General features: G+C 34.6%; 1 protein-coding gene across 10 annotated transcripts in view; it reads right to left on the bottom strand.

Annotated features, from left to right (window-relative positions):
* Nucleotides 1-15,277, bottom strand: part of CEP120 (centrosomal protein 120) — a 77,360-nt gene that overhangs the window by 31,247 nt on the left and 30,836 nt on the right. For 7 of the 10 annotated variants that reach the window (XM_015451821.3, XM_073994107.1, XM_005557626.4 and 4 more), the window contains 9 exons: nucleotides 14,693-14,909; nucleotides 13,174-13,348; nucleotides 11,004-11,153; nucleotides 9,447-9,629; nucleotides 7,485-7,581; nucleotides 7,239-7,391; nucleotides 6,622-6,711; nucleotides 2,816-2,908; nucleotides 1,551-1,712 (listed from right to left, as the gene is read on the bottom strand). In XM_015451821.3, the coding sequence (XP_015307307.3) occupies nucleotides 1,551-1,712; nucleotides 2,816-2,908; nucleotides 6,622-6,711; nucleotides 7,239-7,391; nucleotides 7,485-7,581; nucleotides 9,447-9,629; nucleotides 11,004-11,153; nucleotides 13,174-13,348; nucleotides 14,693-14,909 (1,320 nt within the window). Of the gene's footprint in view, nucleotides 1-1,550; nucleotides 1,713-2,815; nucleotides 2,909-6,621; nucleotides 6,712-7,238; nucleotides 7,392-7,484; nucleotides 7,582-9,446; nucleotides 9,630-11,003; nucleotides 11,154-13,044; nucleotides 13,349-14,692; nucleotides 14,910-15,277 lie in introns of all 10 variants that reach the window. The other 3 variants (XM_073994111.1, XM_073994108.1, XM_073994109.1) reach the window with 1 other exon arrangement.

The raw sequence follows: 15,277 nt of genomic DNA on the forward strand, positions 1-15,277 counted from the left end.
TATTTTAAACGAGACTACCCTACTTGGTAACAATCAAATTCATATTTTTACAACCACCTAAATAATGGCCCTGCGCTGCTGTGGAAACTGTTCATGAGAAAATTTACTGAAGACTTGGGAGGCATTCATCATACATATCTAATCTACACTGGAATTTTTCAAGAAAGATAAGCTTAATTTTTAACAGCTTGATTCTTTTTTTTTAAGCAAATATTTATTGAGCCCCTATTATGTGTTGACAACTGGCCTGGACTCCTGGGATACAGTTTTCATGGAGCAAACAATCTGATACTGATTAAATTATCATGCTAATGAAAAGAAAAACAAACTGATATGACATATCATAAAGAAAAAGAATAGGAGAATAATGTCCTATGAGACCATAAAATGAAAACCTGACCTAGACTTAGGGAGCATGAAATAGGGAAGATTTCTAGGAGTAGGTGATGCTTTAGCTTAAAACCGAAAGAGGAACAGAGTACACCAGGCCCAGATAATGCAGCAAACATGAAGATCCTGTGGGTGAAGCGAGCATGGCATGCCTGAGAACTTGATGGAAGACAAGCATGGCCAGAGAGTATACAGCACAGGCACAAGAGTGTGGGATGAAGTCAGAGAGACATGCTCTGATCTATGCAGAGGGCTGCAGGACAAGGCAATGATTCTGATCTTTGTCCTATGAGCAATGAGACAATGCTGAAAGATTTTAAAGAGGAGAGTATCAAGATTCCCAAATTTCAAAAATATCATTCTGGCTACAACATGAGGAGTAGATTAGAGGGGCCCATCACTGAAACAAAGAACATTTACAGGTAGAAGGTCAAGTATGGAGAGAAGGGCCACAATGGGTTTTAAATGCCTTTAAGACATCTGAATAGAGATGCCAAAGAGGCAATCAGGTATATGGGTCTAGAGGGCAAAGGTAAGGTCTTGGATATGACCCTGGATGTGAAAGTCCCCAGATGTACAGATTGTCTCTGAAATCATGGGCATGAAATCATGAATAAGATTGTTTTTGCAGAAAGTAAGTCCTGAGCTTGGAGGAAGTCCAACATGTAACGGTTAAAGGAAGACAAGCCTGCAAAAGAGCCTGAGGGTGGCCAGAAAGATAGAAAAAAAAAAGAGAGTGGTGATGTGGAAGTTGAGAAGAGAAAATACAAAAACAAGGACAACAGTGTTGATTATATCAATCAGTTTTACTGAGTATGAGGAGAGGAAATAGGAACACTGACAATTCTCTTATGAAATTTGGATCTTAACTAAATTTGGTCCTTAAATGAATTTGGTTTAGTGCTACATGAAGAATATCTGTTTGCTTAAAGAAGACTTATCAGAAAAAGATTTAAGTTGGAAACGACCTGAAATATGCACAATTTCACACAAAATAGTTAGAAGATCCAACTTAAAGTATATTTGAATCTCAGCGCAATAAATATGATTAATAGTCTAAATTACTGTGAATTTTACCACTTTTTAGTAGTGAACTATTTCTCTTATTATTAGAATGCAAATAAACTAAGTATAAAAAGATGATAAGTACGTTATCCAACCTGTTGCTGAAGGCGGTGTTTATCCTCTTCAAGCTGTTTGATTTTTAACCTTTCTAGTTCTACTTGGTGAATACAGTCCTCTTTGGCCCTACGGATAGAGTCCTGCAGTTCTTGCAGGTTCCGTTGACGTTCTGATTGCAGTTCCTTTTTTTCTCTTTGAAGCTTAAAACAAAGGCATCTTTAAGAGGTTGGTTTATTACTAGCTGTATTATACTATTCAATATTCCAATATCTTTCTATACACTCAAATGTTCAGGATATTTACAAATTTATTTGCACATCTTTTTCAGTTATTAGACAGTTAATGTTCAACTGTACCATTATAAATTTTCAATCACTGTTTAATACTATTATACACACATATAAAAATCTATAAACAATTTGTATAAATTCACTTCAAAACCCTAACCACTTAACATTTCCATTTGAATAAAACCTTTTTAATTGTGTAAGCAAATATGCCCAAGTTTCTCTTCTTTTAGAAACGTATGATTCTTGCCTAATTGCACAGAATAGAGCCTTAGTATTAGGAACATATCTACACTATTAAGTTTAAACACTCTGACATACTTTTCTACCTATTCTAATATGTAAGATATGCTGAATAGCAGTTTGAACAGCAGTTTTCTGCATGTCTAAAAGACAATTTTCACGAAATATATAGAGCACAAAGTAATAAACAGTAAGAATTTCATATATAGACTGTGAAATAAAGATATATGATAGATGACATGCTTACTAATAACACCACTTTCCACCTCTTTGTAAATAATTATGTAAGATTCCCATAAATGGAATCCCTCTAGTTCCAGTCTTTGCTGTCTCATTCTTATAAGCAGCCCATCCTGAATCACTTCTCTCTCGGGACTATTTTGCACCTAACTTTCTTTTTTTTTTTTTTTTTTTTTGAGACGGAGTCTGGCTCTGTCGCCCAGGCTGGAGTGCAGTGGCGCGATCTCGGCTCACTGCAAGCTCCGCCTCCCGGGTTCACGCCATTCTCCTGCCTCAGCCTCCCGAGTAGCTGGGACTACAGGCGCCCACAACCGCGCCCGGCTAATTTTTTGTATTTTTAGTAGAGACGGGGTTTCACCGTGGTCTCGATCTCCTGACCTTGTGATCCGCCCGCCTCGGCCTCCCAAAGTGCTGGGATTACAGGCGTGAGCCACCGCGCCCGGCCTGCACCTAACTTTCAAAATACTATTTCTACTTTGCAAGAAATCCCTCTATGCTGGAAAAAAAAAATATATGATAGATGAATGAAATACCTCTGATTCCGCACTAGCAAGCTGCTGTTCTCTCTTCTCCAAGTCAATTAGAGTTTTTTGAAGTTTTCCTTCTAGAATAGTATATTCAGCCACCTAAAATATAGTATTAAAAAAAAAAAGTTACCTACCTTCTCCCAAACTTAAAACACACACAAATTCAAAAATATGTATCATTTCACTGAAACACAGGACCTGAGAATAGGAAAGTCACAACTTACATCCTCTAATTCAAAGAAAAAATGTGCTTTTATGAATTTGAGACTGGTGATGGCCATATTTCCTCCTTCTGGTCTTTTTTCTTCTCCAAGATAAACACAAATTTTAACTGTTATTCATATATTATGATTTCCACATCCTCTAATATATTAGACTTAATCTAAATTTACAGAGGATGGAAACAAAAGACTGTTAAATTTGAAATGCGTATGTAGTGTAAGCAACTAAATAGCCAAATGCAGAGTCCAGGGAAGAAGGAAGGGGATGGGGGTGTGTGTGTGGTGGGTGTCTTGGTGTATATAATGCCAAGAGACTGAATGAAATCATCAAAGGAGTGAGCATACTGAGAGAAGAAAAGATGATACTTGAGGACAGGGCTCTGGGACAAGCCAATAAAGCCAACATGAGGAGAATCTAGCATGAAAATTAGGAAAGAGAGACCAGTGAAGACAGCGGAATACAACAGTAGTAAAGTATAGCCCCCCAAAAAAGTATAGTCAAAGAAGCCAAGTAGAGGAAGTGTTTCAAAGACAGAGATAAACTGAGTAAGGATGAGGAAGGATTGTCTGTTAAGACAAAAACTAACTGTTCTGGTGAGTGAGAAAATGAATTGACTAGGGAAAGCAGTAGGATTGTAAGCAGCCGTGAGGACGTCTTAGCGCTTGAGGTCCTAAACCTCCTTAAAATCATCTCTATAACACCCATCTTTTCTCCATAACCTTTCGCTACTGTAAGTTTTTGGCTTTCGTTTTCTTTAAGACATATTGCTTTCCTGGTCTCCTGGACGTTAGTTTCACATTCCTCTATTCTATCCACTATACTTCCATCAGAATTATCGTTACAGAATGAAAACCTAATTATCTTATTTTATATAAAAATCTTCATTTAAAAAAATTCTGATATTTCTACCTTTCTCAACCAGGGTTTATCATCTGAAACACAAAACACAGAAAATGATTTAATTATTTTCTCCATCCTCTCCTAAAATGGTACATAACTACCATTTTAGATGCGTAGGATAAAGTTAATTTATTACCAATAATGGATCCCTTAGGGTATTAAGGGCTGCATTCTCTCAGGAAGGCCTGGTTAAAAAAAACCCTACAGTACCTAGTCTAAACTCTACATAATGGATTATGAGATCATTTATTCTCCGGGGCATCAACTTCTCTTATTTCTTGAGGCACATTCTTTCCTCCCCTCTTCCAACATCAAACTACTTATAATTTTCTTAATGCAGAGTCTATTTCAAACTTCTTTGCCTTTTCCTATAGGGGCTGTGTCTGCAATACCTTTTGAGTCTACCTGGCAATATCCACCAATCTTCACCAAAGTGAAAGCATGATCTTATCTACAGAACACTTCCTCATGCTCCCTTATGTAGAACTGAGGTCTTCCTTCTACGTGGGTAATGACTATCTTCAGCTATCTGATGGACAGTCATATGTAAGACAGAGTATATCTCAGTTGCTCCAGAGGGCAGAACATGAACGACGTAGAGATTTACTCCTTCAGGTAAATTTTCAAAGTATGAAAGAAGTTATATATCATTTAAAAAAAAATTAGGTAAACAAAACAAAAATAAACAGAAAAGGCTCACATAAAATTGACATTTAAAAAATACTATAGTGAGAGTCTGAGTATTTAGCTTTAAAATATTTGATCATACTGAAAAGCAACTTTTTTTTTTTTTCTCACTACTGACTTTATTTTGTAGTGGTTGAAAAAATTTAAAAGAAAAACTGATCCCATGCAAGACAGGATACTTTAAGACAAATGAATTAAAGTATTTGGTCCCAAAAATGCACTTAAGTTGAAAGAAAATGGCAAATCTCAATCTCAAATCTACCTTTACCATATGATTAATTTGAGTAAACAGCACAATCACTTATTAGGTAGGCATCACATTGTTTTCTGACTGGAGTTATTAACTAGCCAGGAACTCATCATTCCAGGCTGAAAGAGTAGAAGCTGTATAAATGGAAACCAATTACAAATTTTAGCTGAAAAGATCATTATTACCAAAATGACAATAAACCAAAAATTACTTGGTGAGTTTTCACAGAAAGTTTAATTATGGCACAAATTGAATTTTTGTCACGTTTCTAGTAATTTTATTAACTTTTCAAATATTTCCTGATTTGAATTTTGTAGACCTCAATACTAAAATACTCTTTAACAGCAATGAAGAAAAATGGTTCAAGGATAAACTCATCTTGTCTAAAAGGCTAGGCTAAAATGTTTAAAATTAAAATGGTATTTTCCAGCTCCCCCAGATTCAATGAATATCTAATAGGTGAGGTCTATAAATATTACTTAATATAAAACTCACTCTTAAATAACAAGATAACTAGTATAATGTTAAAATGTATGTCAGGGCTTCTAATTATTGTAATATTGATTATCTGAACTTTTCTAAAGAATAGAGACTTTGATGTACTCTTATTTTTGTCTTTCAGCTTTTTAAAAAGTTCACTGGTTATTCAAGTTTTTAATGGTGAGAATTAAGTTAGAAAAAGCTGATATGGTTATTTTAAAATCAAAGGCCTGTGTACTTCTGTTTCCACCCATAAAAGACAAATGGCCCTCCTCTACAAACACAAATTAAACAACATTTATGAAACAACTGTTTTCAGCCATTGGGCAACTGGCAGCACAGGACGATGATCCCTAAAAGGTGGGAAATAAATAAGGCAACCCCTACAATATATCTAGCTTACTGCCTGAAGACTGTAGCTCAAGAAAGGGGAACCCAAACAGACACTAGCAATCTTGCTGAGCTGAGAAAATGGAATGGAGACTAGAGAGGCTGAGGCAACTAGAGTTGATGAGAGGATGGGGTTACAGAGAGAAGGAGCACTGGAGACCTGTAGAGCCATCCCCTCAAATCTGAAGCTGAATACTGACTAACCACTAAGAGTATTTCTAAAGTCCTAAAATTATTAATAGAATATTTGAAGAAAGTCTAACTGTTAGGGTTGTTTTATTTAATAACTTGAGTGTAAATGGACAAATATTAAGCTCTTGCTTCAGGAATAAAATCAGATGGTCTCATGTTATCATTTTTAAAAATGTGACTTATTTCATAATTCTTAAAAATAGCTTAAACATTTTTGAGGCATCTTATTAACTTACAGATTATAATATGTAGTTATATATATATTGAAATGTGCTATCTTTTTCTTTTTTACACATCAGCAGGGTTTTTCTCTATTCATTTTTGTATATTCATATACACACACACTTTAAGAGATGGGGGTCTCACTATGTTGTCCAGGCTGGTCTCAACCTCATGGCCTCAAGCAATCCTCCCTCAGCCTCCCAAAGTGCTGGGATTACAGGTGTGAGCCACCATACCTGGTCTATATTTATATATTTTTTGAATAGGTAATACATTTGCATATTCCAAAAGCACAAAATACTTTACAGTGAAATGCCTCCCTTCTATCCAGAGCCACCATCCACTTCTTCCATGCCAACATATCACCACTATAATTAGTTATTCCTTCCAGAGACTGTCTTTAATGCAAATACAAGATACTATCATTAATATTCTTCCTTTTCTTCCTCACTTTTACACAAGTTATTACCTTTTTCTTTACTAGTGATTCTCTTTCTCGGTCCCTTTTCTTCCATTCCTCTGCAAGAGCTTGCATATGAGCCAGTTCTTTCTGCTTCAGCTACAAAAGGAAGAAAAATAAGGTCGCCAGAAAACCCCAAATATGTCAAATAAATGAATCAGTTGTCAAAGAACCGACACTAATCACTAATATGATTTTTTCACACATTCTTTTTTATTCTTAAAAAAAAAAAAAAAAAAGATGCCTGAGGCAAATGATATCCATTTGAGTTCACTTCAGGAAAGTATAAAGCTAACAGTGGGTTGTGCTTTCTAACTTGTTTGGAGACTAATGATGCAAGTTCCAGGAGGGTGTGCCAAATGAGGACATGAAATTTAAAGAGTAACTTCCTAATTTTACCCAATAATCATGAAGAAAGTTTACAGAATTCTGAGTGGCTTCTGCCAAGTTGCCACATTTCAGGTATTTTTGATTCTCAATTTTTTTTTTTTAAGTAAGGCATTGTTGACATTCAAAGAAATTAGATAAAATACCTACAGAACTTAGAGATTAAACCTTGCTATGGAGAAGGAAAAATATACAGAGTAGACAAAACAGAATTTTTAAAGTAACGTTTAAAAAGTAACCTGATTTTCAAATATATCTTCTTGCATCTCCTTCCACATTTCTAGTTCAAGTGCTGCTTTGTATTCTAAGGTTTCACGAGGCTCTGTCTGGATCTCTGAAGGACAAGGTGCTGGAGGAAGAGAAGATGGCTTTTGTTGTATGGCAGACACACCCTAAGAGATGAACCAAAAAGTACATTTAAACACACACATATGCACATTAGATTCCTTTTAAAAAATAATTTGATAAGATTAAATTATATTTACCTGAGATGAATCAGAGACAAAAATCTCACGCATTTTTACTAGTCCGTAATCTTCTAGAGTCACTGTGTAAGAAAGATCTGCTATCCTGTTATTTGATCTACAAATAAAATAAGAAATACCTTAAAATTCACAGAAATACTTTTATATTATTTTTCCTTTTATTTCCACAGTGCTTTAGCAATGGGGAGTAAGCAACATTTTCTGCACCTAACTCTATTGTTTTTGAAACTGCAGCAGCTTCTGTAGGCTTCAACACCTTCTATATATATAAACTGATCATCACAAACACCCTGCTAAATACATGCATACGTTTACTACAAAATGACCCCGTTAAGAGTTGTAAAAGGTATAAAGGTGAAATTTAAAGTCTTACTGCCCACAGGTAATTATTGCTAATATGTAGTTTATTTCCTTCCTGTTTTATTTACATATAGATATACATGCACACATCCATGTTGACTTCACATAGTTTTGTCTTGTTTTCCTATTTACATCAGGGGCATTTTCTCACATCATAATATTCATTTAAAAATGTGATTTTTTTTTATTGTCTGTAAAATATACAAATGAATTTATGTAGTAAAATATACTTAACAATTCCCCTACTCTTGATTATATTGGTTATTCTGAATTCTTTTTTCTACTTTTCCTGGGATGTACACACTCATAAATATTTTACTAGATATAAGCAATGCCTCTAGGTATAATTGGCACATAAGCAATGCTTCTAGGATAATTATATGTTAGTATTATCATAATGAGCACCTCTTTGCATCATAGAACTGCATGCAGCATTTGCCATTAGCCAAATGAAAACAAGAGAAAATATTAGAAGAAAATAAAATATTAGCAATACAAAACCATGATTTTGTCTAAATCAAATATACTCTGGTCAAACAAAACTTGAATGAATGGTTCTCACACAATTAGAAATCTTAATTAACCAACTTTTACATTTTCTTCTTGTAATCTCACAGATTTCAGAAGAAATGAATAAGGCTAAATGAAGCATTACTATATCTGACAGAAGCTCCTGAGAGTATCTAAGGTTCTCACTTAAGTAAATCTCCTAAAACTTTCTGTCTACAAAGTAGGGCAATGAAAGTAAATATTCATAACAAACAGGCAGCATTAAAATAGCTTTCATTATTAATATTTTATCTTATGATGACAGAAAAAATGCTAATTTTTAAGAAAGATTCTTCAACAATAGGAGTTGACACAAAATGGCTACGAATGGTGAGGAGTGAGGAAAGACATTTCAATAATACTTTTAGATCTAAAATTTTACTGAGCCTCATTTCTATCTTTTTTTTTAGTCTTTAACAATAAAGGGCATATGATATATAATGTTAAATTAAATTTTAAACTTTTATTGTTAATTTTAAAAAGATAATTCAACAAGTATTTTACTGTATTTAAAATATGTTAACAAAAACCCAAGTTTTTCTTTGTGGCAATGAAGTTCAGGGCAAAAAAAACAATAATGATTTTAAAAACCGCCTCTGACTGCCAAATATCTATAATGTCCTCAGACTTTTGATTTGGGGTAGGAGTAAAATATTTTAAGTGGGAAAACAGTCTCAGCCATTCCCAATGCAAAATAATATAAAACACATTATAAAGTTTAATCTCAAATTACAAAATAAAAAAAAATAGGTCCTGCATTTAAAATTCTAAAGCTAGAGAGAGGAAGAAAATAATTAGCCATCTGACTACTACAATACCATGGTAGCACAGACTCTTGACTTTTGTGAGGTGAAATGCGTATCAGAAAGCTAAAGGGCAAAGTGGGGTATAGCTGCCACAGGTCAGAGAAGATCAGAAAAAAGAGGTTATGAAAGGGTGAAGTGGTGGATCAGAAAAAAGAGGTTATGAAAGGGTGAAATGGTAGCTTGCTAATCAAAATCATTCAACGAATTAAAAAGAAAAAGCAAAGACCAATTCTGTGAAATGCATTACCCTTGTGCTGCTATAATAGGCACAGTTTCACTGTAAGTTTGACGCCAACACTGTTCACCATTAGAACCTAAAAAACGAGTTTTTTCTGAAGACAAGACATTAGAAAGCTGGATTCTCGCAATTCCCAGAAGTAAATCTTTACTCATTTTATCCTTGTGCCATAGTTCAACCAGTAATGGAATCCTAAGGAAGAGAGAAACATGTGTTCATACCTATCAACTCTGACCTAAAGTCTTTTCTGAACTAAATTCTTTGAATTCCCTTAATGGAGTCAAAGATGTTTTTTGTTACCTGGAATGTCATCTAACACAATTGTTAGACTGAACACTAAATTTCACAGGCAGCAAATATGAAATGATGTTTCCATCAATGATGAGCCTCGTATACAATGGTGGTTCCATAAAATTATATCATATTTTTTACTGTATCTTTTCTGTTTAGCTACACAAATACTTACCTTTATCCAACTGCCTACAGTACTCAGTACAGTCACATGCTGTGCAGATTCGCAGTCTAGAAGCAATGGGCTATACCATCTAGCTTAGGTGCACAGTAGGTTATACCGTCTAAGTTTGTCTAAGTACATACATTCTACAATGTTCACAACAATAGAATTATCTAATAATGTATTTTTCATAATGTATCCCTATCTTTAAGTAATTCATGACTATACTTTTTTTTTTTTTGAGACAGAGTCTTGCTCTGCCACTCAGACTGCTGTGCAGTGGCATAGTCACAACTCACGACAGCCTCAACCTCCTGGGCTCAAGTGATCCTCCCGTTTTAGCCCCCTGAGTAGCTGGGACTGCAGATGCATACCACCATGCTGGCTAACTTTTGTATTTTTTGTAGAGACAGGGTTTCGCCATTTTGCCCAGGCTAGTCTCAAATTCCTGGGCTCAAAGCAATCTGCTCACGTTGGCCTCCCAAAGTGTTGGGATTACAGGTGTAAGCCACCATGCCAGGCCTACTATTACATTTTTTGTACCATTTTCTATGTAATAAAAACCTTCAAATGCTGTAATTACCACAAATGGTTAGATTTAAGTTACCCTTCATTCGTTTTTAAATAATGTATAAATTTGAATTGTGATACTCTGAGAAAGTAAAGGTGTTTTGCAGATCTCAGATTTTTTCATGAATCCATTTCAGATAGTCAGATTAACATCTCTAGTTATAGCTTCAGAAAATTAGAAAAAACAATTTTTTTCATTCAGTGAATCAACAATAATATTTAGTTCTTAGCTTTTTATCTTCCCATATTATATTAGGAAAAGGCAAGACCACTTTTCAAAGGTCCCTCATTACATATAGTTTGTTTTAACAAATTCAGGTAAATAAGATAGGAAAATCTAAAAAGAACCTTTATAATAAACCATGCAAAACCCTGTAGCAGATGCACAAATTTCATACACATCATTAGTAAATTCGTTTCTTGATCCTCAAATGCATAAACTGCTATGGATTTAAACCTATAGGAATTCCTTTTTAATAAAATACAAATTTTCAAGAATTGACTTAAAATAATTAATATCATACATACACTGTATGCATTACCTTAAGAAAGTGTCTTGCAGCTGATGAGGCATAGTTGCAAAATCAAATGCACAGTAAGATTGTGGAAGAAAAACTTCCATGTTTTTCCGAACTTCTACAGGAGGATTAGTCATAATAGGAGCTGCACTTCCAAAGAATGGATATGAGTACCTAGAATTAAAAAAAAAAAAAAAAAAAAAATCTTATGATATGGTATACAGACGAGATTTAGTCTGTTTTTTAGAAAAAAAGTACAATATGAATATTATGAGCAAATATAACTTTTTAATAGAAACATGGTAGAAATACCAAGCTGCCATCTGTGTAAGTTTCTTGAGGGCAGGCCGGGCGCGGTGGCTCACGCCTGTAATCCCAGCACTTTGGGAGGCCGAGGCGGGCGGATCACAAGGTCAGGAGATCGAGACCACGGTGAAACCCCGTCTCTACTAAAAATACAAAAAATTAGCCAGGCGCGGTGGCGGGCGCCTGTAGTGCCAGCTACTCAGGAGGCTGAGGCAGGAGAATGGCGTAAACCCAGGAGGTGGAGCTTGCAGCGAGCCGAGATCGCGCCACTGCACTCCAGCCTGGGCGACAGAGCGAGACTCCGTCTCAAAAAACAAACAAACAAACAAACAAAAAAACAAAAAACAAAAAAGTTTCTTGAGGGCACATGTCCTACCTCTTTTTATCTCTGCACTCCCAGGGACACAGGCAGTTTCTGCCATATGTAATATTCAAGAAATGTTTCCTAAATTTATTTGTAAACCTAGTTTATTTTATACAATAGTGTCCTGATTTTTTATGGGATAAAAAGCCCTTAGTCAACTCCAAAAGGATGCATTCAGGGTAATCTGGTAATTATGGTAATCTTGCAAGGATGCAAGCAATTTGAATGTATTATGGATGAATCAGAGAGTGACATAACAACACTGTTTCTCCCTTTCATCACAAACCCACGCTAGATTAAATGGAAGAATGCTTGACTACTGCTGAACTTACTTTGTATTTAAAGCCAAATATAAAGATATTATAATGCTCATTTAAATTTAATCTTGCATCTTGTTATTCATATATGAGAACCAAAATTTAAACACTAATAGTAAAAACTGCTTTCCAATAAGAATTCTATGTATTCACCCAATTCCTATATAATTACATATCCATTTAAATCAAGTTATCTCTGAGAAAGTTAAGTGCCCTAGAGTTTCAACTCCCTATGCTTACCACCACACTACAGGATTTAGTGATTAAAAGAAAAATAAATAAATAAAGGAAGTCATGCAGATGAGAAACTTTTCAAATACCAGTGTTACCTAACAAATTCCATGATACAGTTGCAAACTACAATTCCATACCAATAGAGAGCAGTGTATGAAAATTTATCAAACAGAAAAAGTTAAATGGTCAGCATTTTTAAAGTGCCTTAAAATGATTCAAAGATAGAACTATTAGTCTGTATCAAGTGAATTCTATGAAGAGTGTTAAGTGGATTTAACAATTTATTTCCTCAACTTTTGTAAATGCTAATGCTTGTTCCAAGGAAATTTATGAGGAGATGCTAACTACCCCAAACTAAACACATTATTGTATTATATTTAATTTATATCTCAGGCACAAAAGACTATAAAAATGTAACATCATTAAAAACAAATTGTGTAAAACTACTTAACTGACATATATATTATATAAAATTCTTAATATAGAACAATGTAGACACATTCCACTTACAGCTGATTAAGTATGGTGTTTAGATTCATAGCTATGAAATGTGGGTATTAGGAATATGAGCTCCCATTATAATACAGTTATATAGAAAAATCAAATAATACACTACCATTATTTTGACTGGTAATACCTTTTTCCAGAAAAAAAGCACTTTTGAAGTTTAAGAGGCACTGTACTTTAAATGGCATATTATGTATATCAAAATACATATAATAGTTATATTACTTAAATTATTATAAATGCCTATAATTATTATAACAGAATAGATAAGACAGTTACCTCTCCTCTACCAATGCTACCCTTGTTTGAATTCAAAATCATTAGGATATAGCCTTACCCCCTTTTAGTCCACTGATTTAACAAATGTTATAACTTCTTTGGTGACCATTTCTCTTTGCAATTCCCCAAACACAGGAAAGTCCTTTCTCTTCAGAAAATAATACTTTGAAACAAAATCAAATCACACCTTAATATACAGTTGATTGGAAAACCAATCTCCAAGGCATGTATACTCCTTAAGTCTATTGAAAAGCAAAAATGATGTGATGTTGCTGGAACAGCAATCTTCTGTCCTGAAGCTACTTCTGAAGCATTGGATGTAGTCACTGGCTGGGCCAGTGAAGCAGGTACAGAAGAACTGGCTAAAATGAACATAAAATAAAACAAAACAATCACACTTGCTAACAGTTTCTCTTAAATTGTACAGATAGTTTAAGGCTATCATCTCATTTACCTTTAAGCAGGAATTGGGCTATTTTGTCTCATGAACATATGAATTGAGGTATAAGTACCTTAAAAGTAACTCACACAAAATAACCCAGGTTTCAATTTCCATTCTAGAATTGTGTGAAAGAAGAGCTTACTCTCAACACACATAGAAAATGTACAGAACCAACAGAGAAATATGTATGACTGCAGCCTAGCAGGCACTAACTTATTTCCAGGAGGCACATAACTTAACATTTGAAGGGCTGTATATGAGACTTACTGATATAATGACATCACCTTTTTAAAGTAGTTTTGGTTATTGTAGGCATATTTAAAATAACAGAAGGCTAAAACTTAAGAAGACAGATATCTAGTCCAACCCTATTAGAGATCAGAGATACTTGGTGAGTGGCCTAAGTCACACAGCTACTCAGTGACAGAGATGTAACTTACAGCAAAGAGATCTAACTCTTAATCCACTACTAGTTATTTACACTACTAACTATAACTGCAATGGAAGGAAATTTTTTATTAAATCAGATAATCATGCATTATCAGACTCTCCCTTAACTTTAGGATCAAAAATGGCTATTATGAGTTTACTATAAGAGGCAGTTAATAACTGTTCTCTCTAAAATTCAATATATTTAAGAATCTAATCATTTAAAAAATCTATTTGCAAAAACTGTATTATTTAATGTCTATTGAATACGATATTTCCAGTGTACAAGTAAAATAAAAAATCCCTTAAATAAATTTAGTGAATTCTATTTTGAAGTTAGATAGATTGCAATGACTTTGCATTGAAATTTTTTATATTTCCACACATTATTGGTGGGTTTTTTCTTTACTTTTCTTTTTTTTTTTTTGAGACGGAGTTCCACTCTTTTTGCCCAGGCTGGAGTGCAATGGCTCAATCTTGGCTCACCACAACCTCTGCCTTCTGGGTTCAAGCAATTCTCCTGCCTTAGCCTCCCGAGTAGCTGGGATTACAGGCATGAGCCACCATGCCCGGCTAATTTTGCATTTTTAGTAGAGACAGGATTTCTCTATGTTGGTTAGGCTCATCTCAAATGCCCAATCTCAGGTGATCCACCTGCCTCAGCCTCCCAAAGTGCTGGGATCACAGGCATGAGCCACCGTGCCCAACCTTATTGGTTCTTAACAACCCCATAATTTTTACTTAAAACTCATTTAAGTTCTCATAGTCAGTTTTTAGATGGCTGCAAAATGCAATACCTCAAAGATCTGTAAACAAACAAACAAAAAAACCTTACCTTTTGGATTTGGTTTGGTGTCCCTATCATACTGTAAACTTTCCACTTCACTTTCTGTTGCATCATCTTTTGTTGGAGGTGACTGGTTGTGAGATGGAACAGGGGACACTCTTGGTGATTTTGGCTCAGTAAGTGTCTTCTCCTTTATGGGGGTTAAAACTTTCTTCTTTGAATGCTCTGGCTCATGTTCATTCTGGGTTTTTAATTCAATTAAAGACTAAAAACAATTTTTAAATAAAGTATAATTTGCAAAGAACTTTCCTTCATAATTAAGCAAAAAACTTGGCGTTGTTTTTTAAAAATATAAGCTTCCTTTCCCAGTTTGGATATTCCTAGTCTATTTTTCTTCATAATTTGCAAATTTCTTTATAGCATCTAGGACCAGAAAAAGGAAGATGAACAGAGGAAATATGATATCCAGAGCTGAATACCAAAATGCATCCTAATGGGTAAGAAAGGATATTTGAGAAAAGAAGTCAGGCATAGGTGTCCCTGGGAATGGTTATTCCTACCAAGGCAGTACAATGGAGAACTATACTTCTAAAGAGAAAATGTCTAGTATGACTTTCTTTCTCTCCTTTATTC

Source organism: Macaca fascicularis, chromosome 6, assembly GCF_037993035.2.
Source record: "Macaca fascicularis isolate 582-1 chromosome 6, T2T-MFA8v1.1".
In the NCBI taxonomy this organism is placed as follows: domain Eukaryota; kingdom Metazoa; phylum Chordata; class Mammalia; order Primates; family Cercopithecidae; genus Macaca; species Macaca fascicularis.